The 20,342-nt window shown below is 28.2% G+C and overlaps 1 protein-coding gene across 2 annotated transcripts in view; it reads left to right on the forward strand.

Moving 5' to 3' along the window:
- wat (waterproof) overlaps positions 1-20,342 on the forward strand; it is a 225,003-nt gene that overhangs the window by 189,061 nt on the left and 15,600 nt on the right. For both annotated transcript variants that reach the window (XM_075289488.1, XM_075289489.1), the window contains 2 exons: positions 17,258-17,329; positions 17,609-17,721. In XM_075289488.1, coding sequence (XP_075145603.1) covers positions 17,258-17,329; positions 17,609-17,721 — 185 coding nt within the window. The remainder of the gene's footprint in view (positions 1-17,257; positions 17,330-17,608; positions 17,722-20,342) is intronic.

Below are 20,342 nucleotides of genomic sequence, written 5' to 3' on the forward strand. Positions count from 1 at the left end.
ATATTTCTAAAGACAAAAAATGTTGACAAAATTTTCTATAGAAATAAAATTTTGACAAAATTTTCGATAGAAGTAAATTTTTGACGAAAACTAATAAATATAAATATAGTATATATAAATATAGTAATAAAATTTTGACAACATTTTAAAGAAATAAAATTTTGTAAAAATTTTCTACAGAAATAAAATTTTGACAACATTTTCTATAGAAATAAAATTTTGACGAAATTTTCTATAGAAATAAAATTTTGACAAAATTTTCTATAGAAATAAAATTTTGACAAAATTATTGATAGAAGGAAAATTTTGAGGAAAACTTCTAGAGTAATAAAATTTTGACAACATTCTATAGAAATAAATTTTTGACAAAATTTTCTATAGAAATAAATAGAAATAATAGATATTAAAAGATTTTTTTTAAGTAATAAAATTAACAAAATTTTATGTAGAAATATTTTTTTTTTTATAGAAATAAGATTTTTGCAATATTTCTAAAGACATAAAATTTGGACAAAATTTTCTATAGAAATAAAATTTTGACAAATTTTTCTATAGAAATAAAATTTTGATAAAATTTTCTATAAAAAAATGGACAAAATTTTTCTATAGAAATAAAATTTTGACAAAATTTTCTATAGAAATAAAAATTTTGCACAATTTTCTATATAAATAAAATTTTGACAAAATTTTGTATAGAAATAAAATTTTGACAAAATTTTCTATAGAAATAAAATTTTGACAACATTTTGTATAGAAATAAAACTTTGACAAAATTTTCTATAGAAATAAAAATTTGACAACATTTTCTATATAAAATTTTGACAACATTTTCTATAGAAATAAAACTTTGACAAAATTTTCTATAGAAATAAAATTGACAAAATTTTCTATAGAAATAACATTTTGACAAAATTTTCTATAGAAATAAAATTTTGACAAAATTTTCTATAGCAATAAAATTTTGACAAAATTTTCTATGGAAAAAATTTTAGAAAATTTTCTATAGAAATAACATTTTTATAAAATTTTCTATAGGAAAAAAAATGGGGAAAATTTCCATAGAAATACAATTTTGACAAAATTTTCGATGGAAATAAAATTTTGATAAAATTTTCTATAGAAATAACATTTTGACAAAATTTTCTATAGAAATAAACATTTTAACTAAATTTTGCAAATAAATAAAATTTTGACATTGTTTTGACAAATTTTAACATTTGGAACAATTTTGATTAAACACTTCAAAATAAAGTTGTTTTTTGGTTTTGTAGAGTTCTGGTAAAATTTTCTTAAAATTTTGGTAGATTATTTTTGGCACTACTGGCAACCGTGTACAGGTCTCATTTATCGAATTTTCATTCTCCTTTCGCGGTATATTAATAAAGCTATTCACGTTCAAACAACTGCCAGATTAAAAATCCAAATTATAACGGGTACTTCAAAGTAACAAATGTTTTGTTAATTTCACAAAAAAAATTGAAACCAAAGATACAACATCCTCAAAGCAAGGCTTAGCCTATATTTTAAGCGTTTAAGCTAAAAATCTGAAAATTCATTATTTCAATTAATTTAAGGACGATATGTTTAAATAAAAAATGAAGGGACACAAATTTCCAAAATTTGTGCCCTAAATTTAATAGAAAAAAATTTGAAGCAAAGTCTATAAACTTTCTTTTCATTAAAATCTCATTATTTTAAAGCAATTTCGTAAATTGCGCATCCTAAAATTTGTAAAATCTTTAATGCCTCGTAAATATTTTTGTTTTGTTTTGGAGTGTATTGTATTTATTTCAATATAATAATATTGCATTGCATACTTTCAGGCGCCTACATATACTACGTCCTGAAAGTTGATATTTTTTGGACTTGCAGCGAAACCAAATTTCGTTTGTATACTAAAAAAATAATATCGTAAGATGTAATTAGATTAGAGAATTTTCAATTTGTTATTATTTTAAGTGAAAAATTATTATTATTTATCCGAAAAATGCCATTGGTACACAACAGTGAAATGGTGATGATTAATTATATGTATTTCAATTATTTGAAAACTCATAGCTCAACATTTTATTTTTTGAAAATTAATAAGCAAAGTTGAAAAAATATCTCCTGGCTTGTTATATCCAATATTCAGAATATATTTACAATATATACAATGCACCAACCTCTGTACTTTATCACCTAGTAAAGTGCCTTAGTGTCGTTAGAGTTTATTTACTTTGATTTTTTTTGTGTTGTCGAGCACTTTCAGGTTCATCGAAATGCATTTTCTGCAACTCAAGCACTCAAGCAAAGCACAATTAGCATAAGTCAACACAAGTTGTGATGTATTCAAGTGATTTGAACCTTTAAACGGCTTGACTTTGTGTGCTGGAATATTTGTTCTTCCCTCCGAGTCCTGTTTACTTCATTTGATAATTTGCTCATTTGCTTGGCTTCAAGGAATGAATTAATAGGGCAAAAATAAAACAAAGAGTAAAAGAAAAAAATAAAATAATAATAATAAAGACGTTAAGACATTGAATAAATCAAATTGCGGCTATTTTCAGTGAAAACAGTTTTTAATTCAATCGCTTAGACTTTGGCGTTTCTTAGAATAAAGGATCAATGTATTAGAGGCAGTAAAACTTTTTTTTTTATAAAAAATCCTTTAGGTATTTTTGTGGCCATATTTTCATTTGCCTTCCAGACGGTTTGTCTAAGTTTATTTTTTTTCTTTTTTTCGGTTCAGTTTAGTTCTTTATTTAAATATGAATATTTTTGAATATGTTACTATAGAGAAGATAGGTCTCAGCTAAGTTCGTTGTCTAAGTTTAAAGCAACTGTAGATTGGATTTCAACAAAATGTTTCTAAATTAATGTTAGTATCCATAAAATCAAATGAGAGAACTTAGATTACAATTTCTTCACAATACTGAATCTAAAAATTATTTTACTTCCATTGCATCGGAATTAGGAGTAACTTGCTTCATACACTATAGACAATTTTCTTTATATATTTTCTGGCGGTACATGTCTCCATTTGAAAAGACTACGAATTTTGCCAAAATTTTATTTCTATAGAAAATTTTGTCAAAATTTTATTTCTATAGAAAATTTTGTCAAATTTTTGTTTCTACAGAAAATTTTGTCAAAATTTTATTTCTATAGAAAATTTTGTCAAAATTTTATTTCTATAGAAATTTTTGTCAAAATTTTATTTCTGTAGAAAATTTTGTCAAAATTTTATTTCTATAGAAAATTTTGTCAAAATTTTATTTCTATAGAAATTTTTGTCAAAATTTTATTTCTGTAGAAAATTTTGTCAAAATTTTATTTCTATAGAAAATTTTGTCGAAATTTTATTTCTATAGAAAATTTTGTCAAAATATTATTTCTATAGGAATTTTGTCAAAATTTTCTTTCTATAGAAAATTTTGTCAAAATTTTATTCCTATAGAAAATATTGTCAACATTTTATTTCTATAGAAAATTTTGTCGAAATTTTATTTCTATAGAAAATTTTGTCAAAATTTTATTTCTATAGAAAATTTTGTCGAAATTTTATTTCAATAGATAATTTTGTCAAAATTTTATTTATATAGAAAATTTTGTCAAAATTTTCTTTCTATAGAAAATGTTAACAAAATTTTATTTTTATGGAAAATTTTGTCAAAATTTTGTTTCTATAGAAAATTGTGACAAAATTTTATTTCCATAGAAAATTTTATTTATATAGAAAATTTTGTCAAAATTTTATTTCTATAGAAAATTTTGTCAAAATTTTGTTTCTATAGAAAATTTGAAATTTTTTGAAAATTTTGTCAAAGTCTTGTATTTCCATAGAAAATTTTGTCAAAATTTAATTTCTATAGAAAATTTTGTCAAAATTTTGTTTCTCTAGAAAATGTTGTCAAAATTTTATTTCTATAGATAATTTTGTCAAAATTTTATTTATATAGAAAATTTTGTCAAAATTTTATTTCTATAGAAAATGTTAACAAAATTTTATTTTTGTAGAAAATTTTGTCAAAATTTTATTTCTCTAGAAAATTTTGTCAAAATTTTATTTCTATGGAAAATTTTGTCAAAATCTTGTATTTCTATAGAAAATTTGGTCAAAATTTTATTTCTATAGAAAATTTTGTAAAAATTTTGTTTCTATAGAAAATTGTGACAAAATTTTATTTCCATAGAAAATTTTGTCAAAATTTTATTTCTATCGAAAATTTTGTCAAAATTTTATTTCTATAGAAAATTTTGTCAAAATTTTATTTCTATAGAAAATTTTGTCAAAATTTTATTTCTATAGAAAATTTTGTTTCTATAGAAAATTGTGCCAAAATTTTATTTCCATAGAAAATTTTATCAAAATTTTATTTCTATAGAAAATTTTTGCAAAATTGTATTTCTATGGAAAATTTTGGCAAAATTTTATGTCTATAGATATTGTTAACAAAGTTGTTGCTCTATAGAAAATGTTAACAAAGTGTTTGTTCTATAGAAAATGTTAACAAAATTGTATTTATATAGAAAATTTTGTCAAAATTTTATTTCTATGGAAAATTTTGTCAAAATTCTATTTCTATAGAAATTTTTGTCAAAATTTTATTTATATAAAAAATTTTGTCAAAATTTTATTTATATAATTTTTTTTTTATTTCTATAGAAAATTTTACCAAAATTTTATTTCTATAGAAAATTTTGTTAATTTTTAATTCTGTATAGACTTTTATCAAAATTTTATTGCTATAGAAAATTTTGTCAAAATTGTATTTCTATAGAAATTTTTGTCAAAATTTTATTTCAATCGAATTTTTGTTTTCTATGTTTTTTTTTTCTATGTGGTCAAAATTTTATTTCTATAGAAATTGTTGTCAAAATCTTGTATTTCTAGAGAAAATTTTATCAACATTTTGTTTCTATAGAAAATTGTGTGAAAATTTTATTTCTATAGAAAATTTTGTCAAAATTTTATTTCTATAGAAAATTTTGTCAACATTTTATTTCTATAGAAATTGTTGTCAAAATTTTATTTATATAGAAAATTTTGTTAAAATTTTATTTCTATGGAAAATGTTGTCAAAATTTTATTTCCATAGAAAATTTTTGAAAAATTTTATTTCTATAGAAAATTTTGTCAAAATTTTATTATATAGAAAATTTTGTCGTAGTCTTGTATTTCCATAGAAAATTTTGTCAAAATTTTATTTCTATAGAATATTTTAGCAAAATTTTATTTCTATGGAACATTTGGTCAAAATTTTATTTATATAAAAAATTTTGTCAAAATTTTATTTCTATAGAATTTTTTTTCACTTGGTTTGTTCTATAGATTTTTTTAAATTTTTATATTTCTAAAGATTTTTTTTTTCAATTTTTTTATTTCTATAGAAAATTTTTTTCAGTTTTGTCATTTCTATAGAAAATTTTATCAACAGTTTATTTCTATAGAAAATTGTGTCGAAATTTGTTTTCAGTTTAAAGAAGCCACATCTTTGGCTCGAAATCAAGGCCAAAATCCTGATCCAAATTCTTTGGATCCAACTTTTTTCCTGAGTGTATAAATCATCAATCATCGATTCTTTTTTCTCTATGTACTTGGTAATGGTGTTGCTTATACACATTTCCCATTTCACATCGTCTATGGCCCTTAAAAATTCTACGCTTGTGAGGGGGGGAGGACGGACTTCTTATTGCCACTCTTAAGAATGGATTCAAGTGCATTGTTGCTGCTACTGCTGCATCGTCAACAACATCAACACCAACATCATCATCGAACATTGTGGCCATTGTTGGTTGGATGCTGGCTTTAGCTTTTGCTTTCTAAACCAATAAAGTGTTAGGCACATTGCCTTTCTTTCTTCCTTCCGTTCACGGCTTCATTTGAATATTTAGAAGGGTAGTTGGGGGGGCTGTTTCACTTTTTGTTGACTTGGCTGTTATGGTGATGCTTGAATTGGTTGCTGGTCGATGGGTTGCCACTTGGTATTGGGCTTCAGTCTACTACAGCCTATAGTTCTTCAGTCAAGTGGTATTTAAACACCGATGATTGGCTATTAAGAGATATTCACACGTTAACCACTTAACACAATGACATTGCATACACACACACACGCACAAACACATACACTCGTATAATCAAATACCCATATAAATGCCTCAAATACTAATACAAAGTTCAATAAAGTTAAGGCCATCACCACACGCACACTACCACAAATGTAGAGTTAATTTAAGAAGGATCCTGGCGAGAGACGAATTGGTTCGCACCGAAAAACGAAAAATATATGCATATGCAAAGTAAATCTGGTGAAATAAATTGTTTATGTAGAAAACTGTTATCTCGATAGGCTTTCATGAAAGTCAGACCAGACCAGACCAGGCCAGGCCAGGAAGGACCTGTGTACACCTCTGTGCACAAATACAAAGAACAATGAATCGGTCAGACAGACAGACAGCCAGGCAGACAAATTGGCAAAGAGACAGACATACTGTACAGAGAAGCATTCAACCAGCAGTTAGTCATTGGGCCAGAAAGTCATAGGCTGTTACCGATTAATTTGGCACTTGAAAGTGAGACGACAGGCAAAATAAGACAAGCTGCTGTGGATATATTCATTAGGATGTGTTTAACACTCCAACTCACACACACACACACACACCTATACTCGCTCGCTCCCTCTCTCATATATTGGGGAAATTTCATATATATACCAATACAGACAATTACCCGTCCCTTGCCATGCCATGCCATATTGATATCCCATGGAACCAAGTCAAAGGCAAAAGTAGAATAAGTCATCAATGTTTTTATATGGCTACTGATGATAAAAACATGAGACCTTGTTAAGCTGGTTGCATATGTGTACATACTCGTATACGTATGTGGGAACACACATCTATGTGTGTCAGTTTTTGAATATGAAAGAGTATCACTGTAAGTAAATATCCTGTTGGGATCCTTTTTCCCATATTTATTCATGTGTGTTCTGTGTTATCGTTGACTGGTGTATGTTAATTCTTGGGTATTGGTTTAAAAGTTTTTCTGCAACACACACACACACAAAATGCTTATGAATTTTTGTAAAGTTTAATGTAAAATCTGCTTAAGGATATAGTAATGAAGGTGAACGAATTTCGAGAGCCCTAAGAAGGACAAATAAAATTGTGTTTGATGAACATTTTTGGGGACATATCATTTATGGTTAAGTTTGGGGACATGGTCTAAGTAATCTAATTTTGGTTAAATTTAAAATTTGGAGATTTCGATTGAAAAAAAAAAAAAACAAAACGGTATAACATTAATTAAATTAAATTAATAAACTAAAAGTTTTGAGTTCGAAGACGTACGTAAAAATACGGATGACCTAGTTTGGGGCCATATCATTTATGGTTAAGTTTGGGGACATATTCAAAATAATCAAATTTTTGTTAAAATTTGATGATATCTTAGATAGCTAAAATTAATTTCAAGTTTTGAATTCGAAGACTTAAGTAAAAAATACAGATGACCTAGTTTGGGGACATGCTCTATAGGTGATTTCGATTGAAAAAAATACGGTGCAACATATTCGAAAATGATTACAAAATATGAAGGACACTGTCATAGCTTTTGAGTCCTGTATCCATCACAATATTATGAATCAACAATAACTTTGGAATCACTCTATATATATATTGGTCGAAATACAATAAGGGAAAAAATAGCGTAACACCAAGGCAACATACACACAAAAAAATTTCACGAAAATTTTTCCAATTAAAATTTTAATTGAGTTTTAAAAAATATTCAATTAAAAATTTAATTGATTCAACAAATTTTTTAATTGAAACAAAAATCAATCACAAAAATAATAGTATCAATTAATTTTTTAATTGGATCAATTAACTTTTTAATTGACCTTCAATTAATTTTTTAATTGATACTATCATTTCTGTGATTGAAGACATTTCAATTAAAAATTAATTGGATCAATTAATTTCGTGATTGAATCACAAAAAAATTTTTTTGTGTGCGAAACGAAATTGTCCTTTGGCGATAAACTTTTGGCGATAAACTTTGCGAAACGAAATTGTCCTTAAATAGCTAAAATTAATTTCAAGTTTTTAGTTCAAAGACTTAAGTAAAAATACGGATGACCTAGTTTGCACACGAAAAAATTTTTTTCTGATTCAATCACGAAATTAATTGATCCAATTAATTTTTTAATTGAAATGTCTTCAATCACAGAAATGATGGTATCAATTAAAAAATTAATTGAAGGTCAATTAAAAAATTAATTGATCCAATTAAAAAATTAATTGATACTATTAATTTTTGTGATTGATTTTTGTTTCAATTAAAAAATTTGTTGATTCAATTAAAAATTTAATTGAATATTTTTTAAAACTCAATTAAAATTTTAATTGGAAACATTTTCGTGAAATTTTTTTCTGTGTGGGGACATCTCAATTATGGCTAACTTTGGGTACATATTAAAAATAATCTAATTTATGTTAAAATTTGGTGCTAACTCAGATAGCAAAAATTCATTTCAAGTTTTGGGTTCGAAGACGTACGTAAAAATACAGATGATCTAGTTTGGGGACATATCAATTATGGTTTACTTTGGGAACTTATTTAAAATAATCTAGTCTAAAATTTCAAGTTTTGAATTCGAAGAATTGAAGTGGGTATTAAGTTCGAGTTTAGCCGCTAAAATCGCAATTTTTTCACGATTACTTTAGTTTAATAATTCATTTTAAAGAATATAAACTTTATAACAAGTTGCTTTGGACTATTTTCCATCAAGTTTTAATAAAATGTGCATCAAGGAGGTATAATTTTATACTTTTTTTCAAGATTTATTTTTGAGTTTAGCGACTTAACTCGAACTTAATACCCACCTTTAAGTAGAAATACAGATGACCTAGTTTGGGGACATTCTATAAGTTATAATAATAATATTGTTTACGATATAATTTGGTGATATCTTTGTGAAGTTGTAGCCATAAGAAAAAAGCAAATTTTGGGAACAATGATTGTAATTTTTTTTTAGAGAATATGAAACGCTGATCCAATCGTTAAATTTGGGGACATATCTATGAAATTAACTAGTGTTAGATAAAAAGTGTTACGATATAATGGTGATATCATAGAAGGGAGAAATTTAAATTTACTTTTAGACAAAATGGCTAATTTTGGTACATTTTGGGGACATTTGCAGATGACATTTGTTTTGGGGGAATCTAAAAATTAGACACTGGTATATTTCAGATTTACTTAAATCGCATTACAAAATCGATACCCAATTTTTTGTAAACCCTAAAAGCGGTAAAATTTTCATGACATATTTTGGGGACATATTAAAGATGGCTAAGTTTGGGGACATACATCAAGTAATCTAGTTTTGGGTCTAAATTGCTATGATATTTTTAGAAATATATCAGAGATAGTTAAATAATATTCCAATGCTTCGAGTTCTAAACTGTATGAAGAAAAGCAAAATTAGGTATATTTTGGGGACATATCATAGTTGTTTGTTTTTTAGGTAATTTAGTCAAAGTTGGCAATATTTCAAATCAAATTGATTCAAGTATCTTAAGTAGAGACCTAATTTAGGAGCAAATTAATTTAGAGTAATTTTGAGAGCCATAAGAAGATATGCTCCAATTTCGGGGACGCCATCATATGTGGTGAATTTTGGCGATAAACTTATAGCTCTATTCTAAATTGGCTATAAATCAAATTTTGTTGATTTAACTTTGATACTAATCGACTATGGCTTAATTTTGAGCATTAAGAAAATTTCAGTGATATTTCTAAACCATAGTATGACGAAAAATTTGAACATACTCTACGAACGAAATTGGTGCAATACAAACTCCCGCTTTCCTCACTTAATCCCTATAAATTCTATTGATTATTCGTCCTACTATAACTCAGCGGTTCTCAAGTCATTGAAGTGGATGGAATTTTGTGAGGGACAAAAACAGGATGAACTATTTTGGGGACATGCTCCATGTAATCTAATTTTTGTAAAACATTTTTTTGTGAAATGTACCATATAGTTGCGTTATGTTCATCCAAAAATTAACATGAAAAACTTATTTAGGCATTTTTGGGAATATTTTTTTGGCGCGAGACTCATCGTACTCTAATTTACCAATACCTCGGACTTATTTGAATCATATAAGTAACGTTGAAAATAATCAAAAGCGACACAATTTGAGGGCAATTGCAGGACTAGTATGAAGCCAAATTTTTACCACACAGTTGTTTTATAGACAATGAAAGTACGCAGTGTAATCGTAATTTTTAAGTCTTTAAAGAGACCACAAATTTGATTACCTATTTTGGGGACATATCAATGATGGCTTAGTTTGGGGACATTCACCAAGTAAGTACCTTATTTTTGTTAGAGTCTCAATTTAAGGGCATCAATTGTATTTTTAATTGAATTTTTTTAAACTATTTTTGATTGATCACATATTTGGGAAAATTTTTCTGTGTTTTTTGATGGTACATATTAGATGTCTCTTGGTATATATCACCTACCTAGCGTAGTGTATCAAGCAGTATGTAAAATATGTTGGTTTAATTGTGTGTGTGTAAGTGAAGAACAATCAGCCGCATAATCGCTATCGTCATCATTGTCCTTATGCGTTCTGGTAAGGGTAGTGATGGCGGTTTATTCAAGTCACACATAAACCATCGAAAGTCCAAAAGAGCTTACTCGAGTGAAAACAAACCGAAAAGAATGATAATTTATGTAAATGTAAATAACGAATATTTCATTGGCACCTTAAAGTACTTAAGAAGAATTTTTCCCTTCTGAAAGCAGCTAAGAACGAACAAAAAAAAAATCAACAAAAGCGAAACAAGACCGAAAATCTTTATTCGATCCCCATCAAAAGGGAAGTAGGAAACAAGTCTTGGGTTCTTGAGCCTAGTGATGTTAAAGGAACCATTGTCACTTCATTGCCAAAGACAACAAAAGCAACTACAGAAGTATGGAAGAATAACACTGGAGTGTAATAGAAAGAGAGTAGCATCATCAGATCTCCAAGCGGGTGGCAAATAGGGAGTAAGTCGTCTAAAAGGAGGCCTTTTGAAGGAAGATTTCTCTTTATATGCCTAAAAGCGGCAAAAATTTTCAAAATTTTATTTCTATAGAAACTTTTGTCAAAATTTTATTTCTATAGTAAATTTTGTTAAAATTTGATTTCCATAGTAAATTTTGCCAAAATTTTTATTTCTATAGAAAATTTAGTCAAATTTCATTTTCTACAGAAAACTTTGTCGAAATTTTATTTTTATAGAAAATTTTGTCAAAATTTTATTTCTATAGAAAAGTTTGTCAAAATTTTATTTCTATAGAAAATTTTGTCAAAATTTTATTTCTATAGAAAATTTTGTCAAAATTGTATTTCTATAGAAAATTTTGTCAAAATTTTATTTCTATAGAAAATTTTGTCAAAATTGTATTTCTATGGAAATTTTTCCCAACATTTTTTTTCTATACAATATTTTGTCAAAATTTTATTTCTATAAAAGTTTTGTCAAAGTTTTATTTCTATAGAAAATTTTGTCAAATTTGTGTTTCTATAGAAAATTGTGTCAAAGTTTTATTTGTATACAAAATTTTGTCACCATTTTATTTATATAGAAAATTTTGTCAAAATTTTATTTCTATAGAAAATTTTTGTAAATTATTTTATAGAAAGTTTTATCAAAATTTTTAAAATTTTTTCAAAGTTTTATTTCTATAGAAAATTTTGCCAAATTTTTATATATGTCTATAGAACATTTTGTCAAAATTGTATATAGAAAATTTTGTCAAATTTTTATTTCTACACAAAATTTTATTTCTATAGAAAATTTTGTCAAAATTTTATTTTTATAGAAAATTTGGTCAAAATTTTATTTATATAGAAAATTTTGTCAAATTTTGATTTCTATAGAAAATTTTGTCAAAATTGTATTTCTATAAAAAATTTTGTCATTTTTTTAATAGAAAATTTTATCAAAATTTTATTTCTATAGAAAATTTTGTCAAAATGTTATTTGTATAGAAAATTTTGTCAAAATTTTATTTCTATAGTAAATTTTGTCAAAATTTTATTTCTATAGAGAATTTTGTCAAAATTTCATTTCTATCGAAAATTTTGTCAAAATTTTATTTCTATAGAAAATTTTGTCAAACTTTTATTTCTATAGAAAATTTTGTCAATTTTATTTCTTTAGAAAATTTTGTCAAAATTTTATTTCTATAGAAAATTTTGTCAAAAATTTTGTCAAAATATTTCTATAGAAAATTTTGTCAAAATTTTATTTCTATAGAACATTTTTTCAAAATTTTATTTCTATAGAAAATGTTGTCAAAATTTTATTTCTATGGAAAAATTTTGTCAATTTTTTATAGAAAATTTTATCAAAATTTTATTTGTATAGAAAATTTTGTCAAAATTTAATTTATATAGAAAAACTTTGTCAATTTTTTATAGAAAATTTTATCAAAATTGTATTTCTATAAAAAATTTTGTCAGTTTTTTTATAGAAAATTTTATCAAAATTTTATTTCTGAAAATTTTGTCAAAATGTTATTTCTATAGAAACTTTTGTCAACATTTTATTTCTATAGTAAATTTTGTCAAAATTTTATTTCTATAGAGAATTTTGTCAAAATTTCATATCTATAGAAATTCTTGTCAAAATTTTATTTCTATAGAAAATTTTGTCAAAATTTTATTTCTATAGAAAATTTTTGAAGTGGGTATTAAGTTCGAGTTTAGCCGCTAAAATCGCAATTTTTTCACGATTACTTTAGTTTAATAATTCATTTTAAAGAATATAAACTTTATAACAAGTTGCTTTGGACTATTTTCCATCAAGTTTTAATAAAATGTGCATCAAGGAGGTATAATTTTATACTTTTTTTCAAGATTTATTTTTGAGTTTAGCGACTTAACTCGAACTTAATACCCACCTTTAAGTAGAAATACAGATGACCTAGTTTGGGGACATTCTATAAGTTATAATAATAATATTGTTTACGATATAATTTGGTGATATCTTTGTGAAGTTGTAGCCATAAGAAAAAAGCAAATTTTGGGAACAATGATTGTAATTTTTTTTTAGAGAATATGAAACGCTGATCCAATCGTTAAATTTGGGGACATATCTATGAAATTAACTAGTGTTAGATAAAAAGTGTTACGATATAATGGTGATATCATAGAAGGGAGAAATTTAAATTTACTTTTAGACAAAATGGCTAATTTTGGTACATTTTGGGGACATTTGCAGATGACATTTGTTTTGGGGGAATCTAAAAATTAGACACTGGTATATTTCAGATTTACTTAAATCGCATTACAAAATCGATACCCAATTTTTTGTAAACCCTAAAAGCGGTAAAATTTTCATGACATATTTTGGGGACATATTAAAGATGGCTAAGTTTGGGGACATACATCAAGTAATCTAGTTTTGGGTCTAAATTGCTATGATATTTTTAGAAATATATCAGAGATAGTTAAATAATATTCCAATGCTTCGAGTTCTAAACTGTATGAAGAAAAGCAAAATTAGGTATATTTTGGGGACATATCATAGTTGTTTGTTTTTTAGGTAATTTAGTCAAAGTTGGCAATATTTCAAATCAAATTGATTCAAGTATCTTAAGTAGAGACCTAATTTAGGAGCAAATTAATTTAGAGTAATTTTGAGAGCCATAAGAAGATATGCTCCAATTTCGGGGACGCCATCATATGTGGTGAATTTTGGCGATAAACTTATAGCTCTATTCTAAATTGGCTATAAATCAAATTTTGTTGATTTAACTTTGATACTAATCGACTATGGCTTAATTTTGAGCATTAAGAAAATTTCAGTGATATTTCTAAACCATAGTATGACGAAAAATTTGAACATACTCTACGAACGAAATTGGTGCAATACAAACTCCCGCTTTCCTCACTTAATCCCTATAAATTCTATTGATTATTCGTCCTACTATAACTCAGCGGTTCTCAAGTCATTGAAGTGGATGGAATTTTGTGAGGGACAAAAACAGGATGAACTATTTTGGGGACATGCTCCATGTAATCTAATTTTTGTAAAACATTTTTTTGTGAAATGTACCATATAGTTGCGTTATGTTCATCCAAAAATTAACATGAAAAACTTATTTAGGCATTTTTGGGAATATTTTTTTGGCGCGAGACTCATCGTACTCTAATTTACCAATACCTCGGACTTATTTGAATCATATAAGTAACGTTGAAAATAATCAAAAGCGACACAATTTGAGGGCAATTGCAGGACTAGTATGAAGCCAAATTTTTACCACACAGTTGTTTTATAGACAATGAAAGTACGCAGTGTAATCGTAATTTTTAAGTCTTTAAAGAGACCACAAATTTGATTACCTATTTTGGGGACATATCAATGATGGCTTAGTTTGGGGACATTCACCAAGTAAGTACCTTATTTTTGTTAGAGTCTCAATTTAAGGGCATCAATTGTATTTTTAATTGAATTTTTTTAAACTATTTTTGATTGATCACATATTTGGGAAAATTTTTCTGTGTTTTTTGATGGTACATATTAGATGTCTCTTGGTATATATCACCTACCTAGCGTAGTGTATCAAGCAGTATGTAAAATATGTTGGTTTAATTGTGTGTGTGTAAGTGAAGAACAATCAGCCGCATAATCGCTATCGTCATCATTGTCCTTATGCGTTCTGGTAAGGGTAGTGATGGCGGTTTATTCAAGTCACACATAAACCATCGAAAGTCCAAAAGAGCTTACTCGAGTGAAAACAAACCGAAAAGAATGATAATTTATGTAAATGTAAATAACGAATATTTCATTGGCACCTTAAAGTACTTAAGAAGAATTTTTCCCTTCTGAAAGCAGCTAAGAACGAACAAAAAAAAAATCAACAAAAGCGAAACAAGACCGAAAATCTTTATTCGATCCCCATCAAAAGGGAAGTAGGAAACAAGTCTTGGGTTCTTGAGCCTAGTGATGTTAAAGGAACCATTGTCACTTCATTGCCAAAGACAACAAAAGCAACTACAGAAGTATGGAAGAATAACACTGGAGTGTAATAGAAAGAGAGTAGCATCATCAGATCTCCAAGCGGGTGGCAAATAGGGAGTAAGTCGTCTAAAAGGAGGCCTTTTGAAGGAAGATTTCTCTTTATATGCCTAAAAGCGGCAAAAATTTTCAAAATTTTATTTCTATAGAAACTTTTGTCAAAATTTTATTTCTATAGTAAATTTTGTTAAAATTTGATTTCCATAGTAAATTTTGCCAAAATTTTTATTTCTATAGAAAATTTAGTCAAATTTCATTTTCTACAGAAAACTTTGTCGAAATTTTATTTTTATAGAAAATTTTGTCAAAATTTTATTTCTATAGAAAAGTTTGTCAAAATTTTATTTCTATAGAAAATTTTGTCAAAATTTTATTTCTATAGAAAATTTTGTCAAAATTGTATTTCTATAGAAAATTTTGTCAAAATTTTATTTCTATAGAAAATTTTGTCAAAATTGTATTTCTATGGAAATTTTTCCCAACATTTTTTTTCTATACAATATTTTGTCAAAATTTTATTTCTATAAAAGTTTTGTCAAAGTTTTATTTCTATAGAAAATTTTGTCAAATTTGTGTTTCTATAGAAAATTGTGTCAAAGTTTTATTTGTATACAAAATTTTGTCACCATTTTATTTATATAGAAAATTTTGTCAAAATTTTATTTCTATAGAAAATTTTTGTAAATTATTTTATAGAAAGTTTTATCAAAATTTTTAAAATTTTTTCAAAGTTTTATTTCTATAGAAAATTTTGCCAAATTTTTATATATGTCTATAGAACATTTTGTCAAAATTGTATATAGAAAATTTTGTCAAATTTTTATTTCTACACAAAATTTTATTTCTATAGAAAATTTTGTCAAAATTTTATTTTTATAGAAAATTTGGTCAAAATTTTATTTATATAGAAAATTTTGTCAAATTTTGATTTCTATAGAAAATTTTGTCAAAATTGTATTTCTATAAAAAATTTTGTCATTTTTTTAATAGAAAATTTTATCAAAATTTTATTTCTATAGAAAATTTTGTCAAAATGTTATTTGTATAGAAAATTTTGTCAAAATTTTATTTCTATAGTAAATTTTGTCAAAATTTTATTTCTATAGAGAATTTTGTCAAAATTTCATTTCTATCGAAAATTTTGTCAAAATTTTATTTCTATAGAAAATTTTGTCAAACTTTTATTTCTATAGAAAATTTTGTCAATTTTATTTCTTTAGAAAATTTTGTCAAAATTTTATTTCTATAGAAAATTTTGTCAAAAATTTTGTCAAAATATTTCTATAGAAAATTTTGTCAAAATTTTATTTCTATAGAACATTTTTTCAAAATTTTATTTCTATAGAAAATGTTGTCAAAATTTTATTTCTATGGAAAAATTTTGTCAATTTTTTATAGAAAATTTTATCAAAATTTTATTTGTATAGAAAATTTTGTCAAAATTTAATTTATATAGAAAAACTTTGTCAATTTTTTATAGAAAATTTTATCAAAATTGTATTTCTATAAAAAATTTTGTCAGTTTTTTTATAGAAAATTTTATCAAAATTTTATTTCTGAAAATTTTGTCAAAATGTTATTTCTATAGAAACTTTTGTCAACATTTTATTTCTATAGTAAATTTTGTCAAAATTTTATTTCTATAGAGAATTTTGTCAAAATTTCATATCTATAGAAATTCTTGTCAAAATTTTATTTCTATAGAAAATTTTGTCAAAATTTTATTTCTATAGAAAATTTTGTCGAAATTTTATTTCTATAGAAAATTTTGTCAAAATTTTATTTCCGAAGTAATGTAAATTTTGGAAAATGTTTTTTTTTTTAACATTTCGGGCCAAGAAAACAAACTCTCCCTCCTTACAAATAGAATTCAACCTTCCGAAATTTCCCTCTGCATAAAGGAAACCGCGATTATATTATACCCTTTAACATTCCATTGAGTATCTGGCCCTGTTTGGTGTTGACGGTCATGGGGTACTGGTGCTACTTCTGGATTCTGGTATCGCATATGCCCTGAGAAGGGTCTTATTTTGTGAATATTTTAACGTATCACCTCCCCCCCTCCTCACCCACGAAAAAATGTTTATCCCATGGTTTTTGTTTTGGTCATATTGACTTCCCATAAATAAATCTTATTTTAATGGCATTTTCTGATTTTGTTTTTTTCGCTCTCTCTCTCTTTTCAAGAAACACCCATGCAAATGTTCTACAAGGATAAAGGCATTTTTCTAACTGGAGGCACAGGATTTTTTGGTAAAAGTAAGTTCAACATAAGTAAACCCTTTTTCCGCATTCGAAACGAAACCTTGTATTACACTTCCGCCCCTTGTGCACACCCTTCATTCATTGAAAAAAAAAACACTGATTTGTGTTTGAATTTATGTGTGGTCCATAGAAATGTTGGACGATGTTTGTGTGAGGGTGGGGTTTGTTGTGGAATTACAAGGTTTGGGGCTGTTAATGCCACTTGTCTTCGAATCGTTTGCCATTGCTCCGGATGTCTTTAGTTGTAATGATTTAATTGATTATATTTTCCAGTTATAATTGAAAAATTATTACGCGTTACCGATGTGGGTCAAATCTTTTTACTGATACGCACCAAAAAGGGTAAAGATGTCCAGACCCGCTTGGATGACATTTTCAATGAACCGGTAAGTGTTTTTAATTTAGTTTAACTCTAATGTCTGTCGATGGATGTTTGTTTTCTTTGTGTTTTTTCGAGATTTTTTCCCCCAAATCCTTTTATGCTATTTTTATTGTAATCCCAGAAAAACAAGAGACAAACTTAGATGAAAGTTGTAAATTTCTTATTTCCAAAAAATATAATTGAAAATTCTCAGGAATTTGAAGTGCAAACACCAAAGCTAATGTGATTTGAAAGCGCTCGAGTAAGAACTTATGTAACGTGGTTTTATCGTCGATTGAGGTACGCTCCGTCGCTTCCAGGTTCACCAGTTCAGTGAGATCCAAAGACCTCAGTGGAGGACGTGTATACTCGTGTAGGCTCGAAGAACTCAGTGGGTGAAATATAGACCGAAAATCTTAGTGTTTTATCTGTAGGCCCCACATAAAGAAGTATAGGTCCGAAGATCTCATTGGTGAAACTGTAGGTCCCCAAGATCTTTACGGGGAAACGGTAGGCTCGAAAGATTCAATGGTGAAATTGTAGGCCTCAGTTGAGTAAGTGTTGACTCGAAGAACTTAGTAGTTCAAATGTAGGCTCGGTGATCTCAATGGGGGAAATATTAGGCCTGAAGGTTTAAGTGGTGGAACTGTAGGCTTTACTGCAGGAAGTTTAGAAGTTGCAAATGTAGACCTGCAGGCCTCAGCGGGGAAGGTATAGGTCCGAAGGTCTTAGTGAAGGAACTGTAGGCGCGAAGGTCTCAGTGGAGGCACTTTAGGCCGCTCTTAGTAGGAATTTGTAGGTCTCAGTAATCCATAAGGTCCCGAAATCTGTAAACTCAAAGAGCTCAGTGCTTCAAATGTAGGCTTCAAGATACTAATGGGGAAACTGTAGGCTGGAATTTTTAAGTGATGGAACAGTAGGCCTGAAGGTCTTACCGGAGGAAGGCCCGACAATGGCAGAGCTCAATGGTTAATATGTAGGGCGTAAGATCTCAGTAATGTAGGCCCAAAAGGCCTCTCTTAGTGGATGAACTGTAGAACCGAAGGTCTTAGTTTCCAGTTTCACGTAGGCCCGAAGGCCTCAGTGGGGAATGTGTAGTCCACAAAACTATGCACTTGATGGGTCCAGCAGAGGAACTTTGAGCCCGTATTACTCATTTGGGGAGAAATTGTAGACACGAAGGACCCAGTAGAAGAACTGTAGGCCTAAATGTCTTAGTGGAGGAACTGTAGGCCGGTCTTAGTGGGAAATTTTAGGCCTTAGTAGACCATACGGTTTCAGTAGAGGAACTTAGACCCGAAGGTCTCAACGGGAAACTGTAGGATCGAAAAATTCAGTGCAGGAACTCTAGGCCAGAAGGGAAATCTGTAGGGCGGAAAGATTCAGTGGTGGAACTGTAGACCCGAAGGTCTCATTGGAGGAAGTGTGGACTCGAAGAGCTCAGTGCTTCAAATGCAGGTTCGAAGATCTGAATGAAAATTGTAGACCTAAGGGTTTATATGTTAAAACTGGAGGCCCGAAGGCTTTACTGGAGGAAGATCTCAGTAGTAGGCCCAAAAGGTCACTGGGTTGCAATTGTAGACCTGCAGGCTTCAGTGGAGATGGTAAAATCCAGGAGGTATTAGTGAAGGAACTATAGGACCGAAAGTTTTAGTTTCTAGTTCCACGTATGCCTCAGTATGGAAGGTGTAGACCTGTAAACTTTAGAGAAACTGTAAGCCATACGGCCTCAGTAGAAAAACTGTAGGCCCGAAGTTCTCAACGGGGAAACTATAGGACCGAAAGATTCAGTGGTGCAACTGTAGACCCGAAGGTTTCAACGGGGAAACTGTAAACTCGAAAGATATAGTGAAGGAATTGTGGACTAGAAGATCCCAGTGTTTCAAATGTAGGCTTGAAGATTTCAGTGGGGAAACTATAGGACCGAAAGATTCAGTGGAGGAACTCCAGGCCCGAAAGTTAAACTATAGGCTCGAAGGCCTCAGTGGAGGAAGTATAGACCCGAAATCTGTAGTGGTTTAAATGTAGGCTCAAAAATCGTAGATCCCAAAACACTAGTGTTGGACTGCTCAGTGGTTGAAATATAGGTCGGAAGATCTCGGGGGTGTAGGTTCAAAGCTCTCACTGTTGCAACTGTAGGTCTGCAGGCCCCAGTGGTGGAAGTATGGACCCGAAGGTCTCAGTGGGGAAAGTGTAGATCCGAAAACTGTAGGCTCGAAGGCCCAGTTGCGGAAGGGGGGCCGAAGATCTCAGTGGTAGAACTGTGGGTCCAAAAGTTGAACTTTAGTCGCGACCGGCTTAGTGGAGGAAGTGTAAACCCTTCAGGCTCGTTGAGCTCGGTGGTTGACATTTAGACCATAAGATCTCAGTGGTATAAGCTTAAATGTCTCAGCGTTGCAAATGTAGTGGGGAAGTATAGTCCCAAATATCACATTGGAGATGTGAACTGGTAGGCCCGAAGGTCTCAGTGGGGAAAATGTAGACTCGAAACCTGTAGACTCGAAGGCCCAGTTGTGGAATTATAGGCCCGGGGATCTCAGTGGTAGAACTGTGGGTCCAAAGTTTGAACTTTAGTCGCGACCGGCTTAGTGGAGGAAGTGTAAACCCTTCAGGCTCGATGAGCTCAGTGGTTGACATTTAGACTAT

The sequence above is a fragment of the Haematobia irritans genome, chromosome 1 (genome assembly GCF_050003625.1).
Source record: "Haematobia irritans isolate KBUSLIRL chromosome 1, ASM5000362v1, whole genome shotgun sequence".
Taxonomy (NCBI): Eukaryota; Metazoa; Arthropoda; class Insecta; order Diptera; family Muscidae; genus Haematobia; species Haematobia irritans.